We start from the raw sequence: 11631 nt of genomic DNA on the forward strand, positions 1-11631 counted from the left end.
TGACCTCGTGTCGTAATTTTAGCAAACACAGAAAAGGGGCCTATATTGGAGACCAAAAGTCGTCTGGCACACTGCTTAGAGTTTCAACAACTTTAATAACTTATTTCTAGTTACAACTAATGTGGAAACAAGACAAAATATCACTATTGTCGCTAACTTGACTGTCTTAATTGTCAAATAATTTAACAGACGTCAATTGTTGTACAACTTCATGGGTATGGTCTGGGCATCATCTTTTACCTCAAATAAACAGTGGATTTCTGCTGTTGTGGGCCTTTAACAGTCTGTCTGACATTGTTCACACAGGAGAGAGACGGGACTATGGGGATCCTCAACAACATCATGATGCTGACGAGGCAGAGAAAAGTCTCTCCAGATCAGAACTCCTCAAGAAACACCAGCGAGTACACACAGGAGAGAAACCTTACTGCTGCTCTGACTGTGGGAAAAGATTCAACTCATCACTAGTCCTTAAAATACATCAAATAATTCACACTGGGGAGAAATCTTATGGCTGTGATCAATGTGGGAAGAGTTTTATTCGGCTACAAACTCTGAAATCACACCAAAGAATACACACTGGAGAGAAACCTTATGGCTGTGATCAGTGTGGGAAGAGTTTTACTCAGCTCAACAGCCTGATTGTACACAAGCGGACACACACAGGAGAGAAATCTTATGGCTGTAATCAATGTGGGAAAAGTTTTATGACATCTAGCTATCTAACTATACACAAGAGAACACACACAGGAGAGAAACCATATAGCTGTAATCAATGTGGGAAGAGTTTTACTCAGCTTAACAGCCTGATAGTACACCAGCGGACACACACAGGAGAGAAACCTTATGGCTGTAATCAATGTGTAAAGAGTTTTAGTACGTTTGGCTGTCTGACTGCGCACCAGAGGGCACACACAGGAGAGAAACCTTATAGCTGTGATCAATGTGAGAAGTGTTTTGGTACATCTGGCTGTCTGACAACACACCAGAGAACACACACAGGAGAAAAACCATATAGCTGTGATCAATGTGGGAAGAGTTTTACTAGGCCAGACAGCCTGATATTACACCAGCGGACACACACAGGAGAGAAACCTTATAGCTGTGATCAATGTGAGAAGAGTTTTACTACATCTAGCCAGCTGACTTTACACCAGAGAACACACACAGGAGAGAAATCTTATAGCTGTGATCATTGTGGGAAGAGTTTTACTACATCTAGCCAGCTGACTTTACACCAGCTGACACACACAGGACAGAATCCTTATAGCTGTACTCAATGTGGGAAGAGTTTTTCTACATCTAGCTATCTAACAATACACCAGAGAACACACACAGGAGAGAAACTATATTGCTGTAGTCATTGTGGGAGGAGTTTTACTTGGCTAAACAGCCTGGTATCACACCAGAGAACACACACAGGAGAGAAACCTCATAGCTGTAATCAGTGTGGGAAGAGATACTCTGATAAAAGATCTCTGATCAAACATCAGAAAATACATGAAGGAGTTGTTTCATGATATCAGTGAAATGATGTCACAATGCAGAATGTTTTAACATTGTAGTAGGAGTATTTTAATGAATGTCAGAATGTAGAACCTAAATTTAACAAAAGTGACTAACACAAAAAGAGCTGTGTTACAACATACCATGTTGGTGACCCACTTGAATCAAAATGTAACACTTTAAATGTAACGAGCTGTTTTCTAAAAATTGTCCTCTAACCAGTGATGTACAAATTTTTCCCAGATTCCGTGTGGTTTTTGAGCTGTTAGTTTTAACAGGATGTGCAACCTCATCTCCCTCTTCGCTCACAAATGATTTCAACATGATATCGATGAGTGATGACAAATAAGTGTTGTGTTCCTTTGTTTAGTGACCCCTAAATTTAAATGCATCACTCCAAAATGTAGCTGACTATCTTCTGCAGGTTGTCCTCTAATCAGTGAGGTAAAATATATCTCCCATTTCCATGTGTTTTGTTTAGTTGTGTCAGTTTCAATATCACGTACAACCTGATTTCCCCCCTAATCGATATCAGTGATTTATTGCTACTTGTCAAAACAGCGTTTTTGGTCCTTGTGCAGTTTATAAGGTGCTTGTTTTAAAAAATACCCATAATATGATTATTGTGGCAGATGTTTGTGTATATAGCACATTTTATGTTTAGATTTGGACATGTTAAAACTGTGTTTTGACATTGGGCTATCCCACCAAAATGTAATTGAAAAGACGTTGAAAATAAGACTATGCAACCAAATATTTCATATTTACATTTCATGTAACATTTAGTAATGATAATTATTTATGTAACCAACTGACAATTATTTTTTGGTACAATTATATTGGCATTGTTGCCCTGCTTTTAGAATATCAGGGTTCATTCTCAGATGTGATAACCCAAATGTACTAGAGCATGACATTGTGGACTGGGCCCTGATCCAACACCATGCCTATCTAGTGAACCCTGAAAAGAGAGAGAAGCTCTGCAGTGAGGTGGAAAGTTACTACAGATATTGCAGGAGTTTCCTCTTGAAATCAGACATGTCCGTGTTAAGGACAACATGGTTGCTGTTTGTCTCAAGGGTGGGCAGTCAAAAAGTTTTGTGTTTTGCATTCAGCCAGTGCGTTGCCATTTATTTTGACTGCACGTTTTTCCGTATTGGAGATGAGTTTTGTTTGGGCTCGTTCCAAGGGGACAAGAGTTCTAGAAGCTAGTGAGTTTTACACGTTTTTTTTCTTGTTTTTAATTGTTGACAGCCAGTAAACACCATGTTTATATTGGTGAAGGTGAAGCATTGTAGTTGATTATAATGTGAAATGGAAGTTGTTTTCTGTTGGTGGTGAGCATTCTATTAAGGTGTTCGTCTTTGGTTTTTCCATTTATTTTTTGAGGCTGGAGTTTAGCACGTCTAGCTCGTTAGCACGTCTAGCTCGTTAGCACGTCTAGCTCGTTAGCACGTCTAGCTCGTTAGCACGTCTAGCTCGTTAGCACGTCTAGCTCGTTAGCACGTCTAGCTCGTTAGCACGTCTAGCTCGTTAGCACGTTTAGCACGTTTAGCTCGTTAGCACGTAGGACGCACTGATTGGTGTCACCTCGTTAGTCAGTATGTGTTACACCTGTGCTGGCTTGTCCATCTCGTTAGTGGGAAGGTGTTTCACCTGAGCTGGTCCAGGTTCTATTTAAGAGTGTCTGGCCCAGCGCTCCAGTTGTCTTGATACATGTGGAGAGTCAACACCTTTAGTTGCTCCACCTTTTTGGTTTGCTTCCTGTCTTTAAGTTTGGTGTGGGTTTTTCTTTTGTTTGTCTCTTCTTGGGCAGATTTAGTGGGTCTCATGGTGGGTGTCTTTTAGGTCCCAGTTGTTGTTACTAGTCAACTTCCAGTGGACACAGAGCAAAATTGCAACAGAATAGAGGGTTCTTCTAACTATTGTGTCTGTGTGTTCTACTGAGGATGGGCCTCAGGGAGATAACACTGACAGGAGATTTACAATGTCTTTTGGGTGATAAAACCTAAAGAGACCGCATTCCAGAGCATGAGTTAATATTTCTGTTCTATATGGTACCAGGGAGAGATGACCCCAGGGCCAGACCCTGGTCTCTACACAAAGAGTGCAGTTTTTACAGCAGATATTGTCTGCTGAGAGTTATAAGTATCTTGTGACCCGTTCTATACATCTGTTGTTCGTCATGTAGGTTAAAAGGGGTGTATCTTGGCTGTAAAAGACCTTTGTACCGTGGCTCTCAACGAATCATCTGGGGATTCGTCGACCAGCCATCATTATCATAGAGCACTCAATATGTGTGTGTTGTATTGACCTGCTCCCTTAAGTGAATAAAGAAAATGGCGACTGCTGACGACCTGTATGAAAGGAGTTGCTAGATTTATTGAATAAACTTTTCTCCATAGAGTGAGCCAAGGTAACTATGTAAATGTCTCTCGGACAAGGTGACTTTTATCAATATACACTAAAAAGTAAAGGATCCTGGAGTATCCTTTAGGGGTTCTTCAAATTGAAACTGTGGGGGAACCCCTATAAGTTCTCCAAAGAACCCCTTATCATGGTTCCTCAAAGAACCTTTTGGGGTTCATTTTTTTAAACTCCCTGTCCACCCTCCCTCCATTATAAAAACATATTTTAATAATAACAATATTGACAATATTGATTTAAATAATTCATTATTTATTTTGTGGCACCACAAATGTGAATTAATACTTACAAAATTGCAACATTTCTGCAGACATGTCAGACCATAATAAATAATACATTTACTTTGTATAGTGTTTTTCATGACATTTAAAAAAAAAAAAGTACAATAAAAACATTAAAAATGAATCACAGGTAAATTAACAACATTGTAGACTTGATGCTAAATACAGATTTTTTTTCTTCTCAGCTTCAGTGTGTATATCGTATCCACTTAGTTATGTTAGGAAGATTTCCATCTTTATGACCGGCCCTGGTAACTTCACCCCAACTTCTCTTATCCCCAGAACACAGTAACTTAACAACATAAGTGTTTATGACATTTTGGGGAAATTTGAAGGGAAAATAAAAAATACAGTCGTAGCAGAGCCCCAAGTCCCATGGGGATGTCCTCGAGGGCCTGGATGTTCTCCCCATCAAAGGCCAGCGGGATTTCACTCATGGTGAAATGGATTTCCACCGATGTGCAGTAAAGGAGTGAAGAGCGGTGAAATCTGTGTCAACAAAAGTAAGCAGAGATTAATACACATACAAAGAACAAATGTTCAGCTGTAGTTTTATACAAGCATGAACACCGATGTTTATGAAGAAACAGATAATTGGTGCATAGGCATACCTTGTCACGGACATAAAAGCCACTCGGGTCCTCATTGAAGAGGTAGGGCAAGAGCAGAATCGCTGCTGTGGTCTCCAGTCCTAGTAAAGTAAAGCAATGATCTTACTACACTTGCTAATTTTATTACAAAATACATTAGAGAAAGGGAAGGAATAAGAGCAAATCCCTCTTCTGTATTGTCCTTCAGGGACTGTCAAAATAGCAGGATGATGTCCTCACCCCTGCCTCGCCTCTCTACCTCTGATAGTCCTTGAATTCTCTTTGTGTCCATATCCATTCCATGGACTTGATTCATTTCTGACTAGATCTGAATATATCATTTGCACACATTTGTACGCTAATAGATTTCAGTTTGTATTGACTGCTATGTAGGTTAAATGTACACTTCAAAAGCAGCTGTCCTACAACATATCTGTACCTTCTTGATCCCAATTGCATTGTGTCCATGTTCTGTCCTATAAGAATTTCAAAGGAAGAGAAAATGTGTCAAAGAATAGTCTTACAAGCATTAAAAAATATATATAATAATAATAATAATTATATACATATATTAAATAAATATTGAAAGAAATATTGAAAGATAAATGGCATCGACATACAATTGAATGCAAAATAGAAGAACATATTGGAGAAAGCACTAGCCAATACAGTACTGCCATACAGGCCTAATATCACATTTCAAGATATCTTTCTACACAAATTGTTCAACATTTTATCAAACTTTGACCAAAACTTTGCTGAGTGGCAATATTGTGTTTGGATTCTGAAGGGCATTTATACAAAAGAGGTAGTCTAGACACTGTATTAATACCATGATTCATTTGAATCCCATCTACAGCTACCATCTAAGATATTAATTTCCCTCCACAAGGGGGCGGACATGTAACGTTTCCTAAATGGGATAGTATTGTACATGTAACGTTTCCTAAATGGGATAGTATTGGACATGTAACGTTTCCAAAATGGGATAGTATTGTACATGTAACGTTTCCAAAATGGGATAGTATTGTCCATGTAACGTTTCCAAAATGGGATAGTATTGTACATGTAACGTTTCAAAATGGGATAGTATTGCAACGACCCTGGGTTTATAAGCGTGGAAATCGACTCTGCCGCTCGAGCATGCTTTTGCGGCACAGTCGATAGCGCGCCGGACTTCGGACTTGAAGGTCGAGGGTTCGAGTCCTGCTCCCTGCTGTTTCATTACAGTATTGTCCATGTAACATTTCCAAAATGGGATAGTATTGTACATGTAACGTTATGCCCCCTTGTGAGTTAATAGTATTGCATGCTGTAGCAGGCTATATAAAGAGGAAGACCTCCATTAACGATTCAGTTCGTTGTAACATCTCGTCTGGACAGGTCACCGTCCTTAGTTAGTTAGTTAACGAAGCTAACGTTAGCTAGTTCATTATCACAAAAGTGAGAACTGCTCTAGATTGGAAACTTACGTTAATGAGTGTAAAGCCATATTGGCTTTATGGAAACGATATACAATATATGGGAAAGAATATAGTTGAGGAAATAATCCAAACCTAGTTGTGCCTAGTTAGGACATAACGTTAGCTAGCTAGCTAACGGTACTGTACTGTAGCTCATACAACGCCGACGGTCAAACCCGGCTTTCTAATATTTACCATCGTTTTCAGTTGTAATTCCTGGAAGAAGTCCAGCAACAACGGAGGTTCCTCGATGAACCCACCTAACAAGTTTTTGAAGAACCTTTTGGGGCTGTTTTTCATTGACCAAGAACCCTATGGTTCTTAGGGGATCTGAGAACAACTCCAGTTGAACCCTTCATTTTTAGAGTGTAGTCGGCTCTATTTACTCTCAGATTCAAACATGATGATTAGCATCAACGATCAAGTCAGCTGCTGCTGCTCTAATACAGTATGAGGTGAGACGGTGAACTGATGTTGAACTGGGCAGTCAGCTGCTGCTGCTCCAATACAGTATGAGGTGAGACGGTGAACTGATGTTGGTTCCGTGTGGCTCGCTTGGTAGAACATGGCACTTGCAATGCCAGGGTTGTGGGTTCGATTCCCATGGGGGACCAGTATGAAAAATTTATGCACTCACTACTGTAAGTCGCTCTGGATAAGAGCATCTGCTAAATGACTAAAATGTAATGTTGAACTGGACAGTCACACAGTCAGCTGCTGCTCCAATACAGTATGAGGTGAGACGGTGAACTGATGTCTAACTGGGCAGTCATTCATTCTGTACTATGAGTCTGGTCTATCATTGTTGCTATTGAAAAAGCCCTATTGCACATTGTGGTGGAAATTCTAACCAATCACTTTTGAAGAAATGACAACAATTGCAATAAAGTAGCTGGTCAGCCCTACACTCCTATTACTAGCCTGTTCAAACTCTTTTGTATCGTCTGAGATCCTAAAGATTGGAAAGCTCTTCAAAGGGGGAGACACTAAACCCAAATTCTACAGACCTATATCCATCCTACCCTGCCTTTCTAAATTCTTCAAAAGCCAAGTTAAACAGATCACCGAACATTTCGAATCCCACTGTACCTTCTCCGCTATGCAATCTGGTTTCTGAGCTGCCACGCTCAAGGTCCTAAACGATATCATAACCTCCATCGATAAAAGACAGTACTGTTCAGCCGTCTTCATCGACCTGGCCAAGGCTTTTGAATCTGTCAATCACTGCATTCTTATTGGCAGACTCAACAGCCTTGGTTTCTGTAATGACTGCCTCGCCTGGTTCACCAACTACTTCTCAGATAGAGTTCAGTGTGTCAAATCTGTTGTCCAGAGACTGCTATGGGTGTGCCACAGGGTTCAATTCTTGGGCCGACTCTTTTCTCTGTATATATCAATGATGTCGATCTTGCTGCTGGTGATTCTCTGATCCACCTCTACGCAGACAACACCATTCTGTATACTTCTGGCCCTTCTTTGGACACTTAACAAACCTCCATATGAGCTTCAATGCCATACAACACTCCTTCCGTGGCCTCCAACTGCTCTTAAATGCAAGTAAAACTAAATGCATGCTCTTCAACCGTTTGCTGCCCGCACCCGCCCGCCCGTCTAGCATCACTATTCTGGACGGTTCGGACTTAGAGTATGTGGACAACTACAAATACCTAGGTAGACACCTAGGTATTTGTACTTGGCTAGACTGTAAACTCTCCTTCCAGACTCACATTAAGCATCTCCGATCCAAAATTATATCTAGAATTGGCTTCCTATTTCCCATCAAAGCCTCCTTCACTTATGCTGCTAAACATATCCTCGTAAAACTGGCTATACTACCGATCCTTGACTTTGGCGATGTCATTTACAAAATAGCCTCCAACACTCTACTCAGCAAATTGGATGTAGTCTATCACAGTGCCATCCGTTTTGTCACCAAAGCCCCATATACTACCCACCACTACGACCTGTATGCTCTCGTTGGCTGGCCCTCGCTTCATATTCGTCGGCAAACCCACTGGCTCCAGGTCATCTGTAAGTCTTTGCTAGGTAAAGCCCCGCCTTATCTCAGCTCACTAGTCACCATAGCAGCACCAACCTGTAGCAGGTATATCTCACTGGTCATCCCCAAAGCCAACTCCTCCTTTGGCTGCCTTTCTTTCCAGTTCTCTGTTGCCAATGACTGGAACGAATTGCAAAAATCACTGAAGCTGAAGACTTATATCTCCCTCACTAACTTTAAGTATCAGCGGTCAGAGCAGCTCACCAATCAATGCACCTCTACACAGCCCATCTGTAAATAGCCCACCCAACTACCTCATCTCCATATTGTTATTTATTTTTTTCTACTTGCACATCTATCACTCCAGTGTAAATTGTAATTATTTAGCTATTTATTGCCTTACCTCCCTAATCTTATTACATTTGCACACACTGTATATAGATTTTTCTACTGTGTTTTTGACTGTTCGTTTGTTTATCCCATGTGTAACTATGTGTTTGTGTCGCACTGCTTTGCTTTATCTTGGCCAGGTCGCAGTTGTAAATGAGAAGTTGTTCTCAACCTGGTTAAATACAGGTGAAAAAAAACATTCTGCATTGTGACATCAAAATACAAGGCTAATATTTAAAACATTCTGCATTGTGACATCAGAATACAAGGCTAATATTTAAAACATTCTGCATTGTGACATCAGAATACAAGGCTAATATTTAAAACATTCTGCATTGTGACATCATTTAAAGGTGAAATAAAGATGTGTGGAGAACGAGACAGACTAACTGAATTGGTCGTCTCGTTCTGTAGCAACAGCTAGTTATTCTAGTGAGGTGTCAAAACAACAGGAAATCCCTCTAGACACAGTTCCTCTGAAGTAGATCAACGGTTCCCTGAATTGGGCCAAGCACCTTTGGCCTGTCTGCCCAGAGGGTGTGTGGTTGCACACCCACACAAACATACACAAACTTCTCAACCTTAAAGAGATCCTTCAACACATTAGAAGTCAAACTTAGAGTTTAACAGATTTTTCCTCACAACATTGCACAGAGATAAATCAGATCCAGCCTGAACTGTGTGATGTAGTAGGGAGTTGTAGTTTCCAACAGGCCAATATTCTTCATACTTTTGCAATTAACTACAATCCACTGCGCGCCTACTTGTCTTGTCTGTGTTTCTTTTACACCTGTGTTAAGTTGTAAAAACTCAGACGATAAGTAAAGCTCAAACCAAGTTTATTCACCCACTGAGTCAAAGCTGCATAAGACCAAGACATATTCACACAAGCTGCTGGTATTTAACCCTTTAAGCTGAGTCTCCTCCTTACTGGTATTTAACCCTTTATGCTGAGTCTCCTCCTTACTGGTATTTAACCCTTTATGCTGAGTCTCCTCCTTACTGGTATTAACCCTTTATGATGAGTCTCCTCCTTACTGGTATTTAACCCTTTATGCTGAGTCTCCTCCTTACTGGTATTAACCCTTTATGCTGAGTCTCCTCCTTACTGGTATTAACCCTTTATGCTGAGTCTCCTCCTTACTGGTATTAACCCTTTATGCTGAGTCTCCTCCTTACTGGTATTAACCCTTTATGCTGAGTCTCCTCCTTACACGTATTAACCCTTTATGCTGAGTCTCCTCCTTACACCTCTGTTGCTAGGCAGAACTTTAGTGATATCAGTTCTTCCTCACTTCATCTGACCTAACCTCGGCCGAAATTCCTCACTCCTCCCCACCTCACGGCTGTCATGTTGACTTGTACCAGACTGTGGCCCTTCTACTTCCATAGGATCCCTGACGTCTAACAATAACACATTGACAGAATGTAAACGTTCTACATCCCCTTCTCTCAAACAGTGACATGAATAAGGATATTTCATATTTTCAAGTTCAGAAGTAGAACCCATCACCTGCTATGTAAAAGAGACAAGACTGCACAATGGTCAATGCTATCCGGGATCCTTGGGACATCCCTACCTTAACCATTTTAAAATGTTAACTTCAACTAGCAAGGGATGCATCTCCACCTGAAAATACATGATCTAAGTGATTGATAGTTGGTATTCAGCAAATATCAAGCCTTATTTACCTATGAACTACTAAAATAGTGATTTTGTCCATCACGCCTTCAGCAGGCTTGAAAAGTGGGATTGATCTGGTTGATCCATTTGTTTGTTTCAGTTTTCAGTAGTTGAATCCTTTGTCTTATTGCTGATTAACATTTATTTTCAAAAAAATGCACTGGGTTGGTTAAAAAGTGATACTAAACGTACATATCATGCACTATTTTGACAGCGGAAGATACTGAATTTATACTGTTTTCCATACTAAGATTGATCAAGATGTGTGTTGTATTTGCACATATTTATTCATTGGTTTGGAGAGAGTCTGTTGATTGGTCGGTCATTGGGTTCATTTGTCATGCAATATGTTCAAATCAAGTTATTTATACAGCACATTTCAGACATGGATGCAACACAATGGCTTCACAGAAAAAAAAACTATGAAAATAAACTGAAATATTTACCACACTACAGACATATGATAAAAAAACAATAATATCTGAAAGACTAATGCAGTCTAAGGTTAATGCCATTGATTAAAATATTAACAATTGGATGCAATAGCCAACCCAAAATATAAGCTTGTTTTACTCCATTGTTGTTACGTTCCCCATCAAAAAAAAACTAAAATGTCACTTAAATAGAAGAGGGAACTAACAGAGTCACTGACAACAACCACAACTAAACAGGTGGGGTTCTGATAGACACTACAGGGATGAAAGTTCTGAAGGTTGACTAGTAACAACATTGATAACCTAAAGAAGAGGCTAACAAGATAAAAACTAAAACCAACCTTACAGACAGGAAGCAGGATCAGGAAGAAAACCAAAAGGTGGCTCAACTAAAGGTGTTGCTTCTCCACATGTATCAAGACAACTGGAGCACTGGGCCAGACACTCTTAAATAGAACCTGGACCAGCTCAGGTGAAACACCTTCCCACTAACGAGATGGACAAGCCAGCACAGGTGTAACACATACTGACTAATGAGGTGACACCAATCAGTGCGTCCTACGTGCTAACGAGCTAGACGTGCTAACGGGCTATACGTGCTAACGAGCTAGACGTGCTAACGAGCTACACGTGCTAACGAGCTACACGTGCTAACGAATTACACGTGCTAACGAGCTACACGTGCTAACGAGCTACACGTGCTAACGAGCTACACGTGCTAACGAGCTACACGTGCTAACGAGCTACACGTGCTAAAGTCCAACCTCAAAAGATAAATGGAAAAACCAAAGCCTGTAACACCTTCCCCCTTAAGACAACAAATATATCCTATATTTTTGTTGGACAAGTTTGCTCAC

At 40.3% G+C, this 11631-nt stretch overlaps 1 protein-coding gene across 1 annotated transcript; it reads left to right on the top strand.

The window, feature by feature from the left end:
- Nucleotides 1-211: 211 nt before the first annotated feature.
- Nucleotides 212-1496, top strand: LOC115178635 (zinc finger protein 2 homolog; the record flags this gene model as incomplete). The annotated part of the gene is made up of 2 exons (XM_029739887.1): nucleotides 212-215; nucleotides 469-1496. Coding segments are annotated over exons 1-2 (1032 nt in total), but the record flags the coding sequence as incomplete, so codon positions are not given.
- Between the last annotated feature and the right edge of the window lie 10135 nt (nucleotides 1497-11631).

Source organism: Salmo trutta, chromosome 38 (genome assembly GCF_901001165.1).
Source record: "Salmo trutta chromosome 38, fSalTru1.1, whole genome shotgun sequence".
Taxonomy (NCBI): Eukaryota; Metazoa; Chordata; class Actinopteri; order Salmoniformes; family Salmonidae; genus Salmo; species Salmo trutta.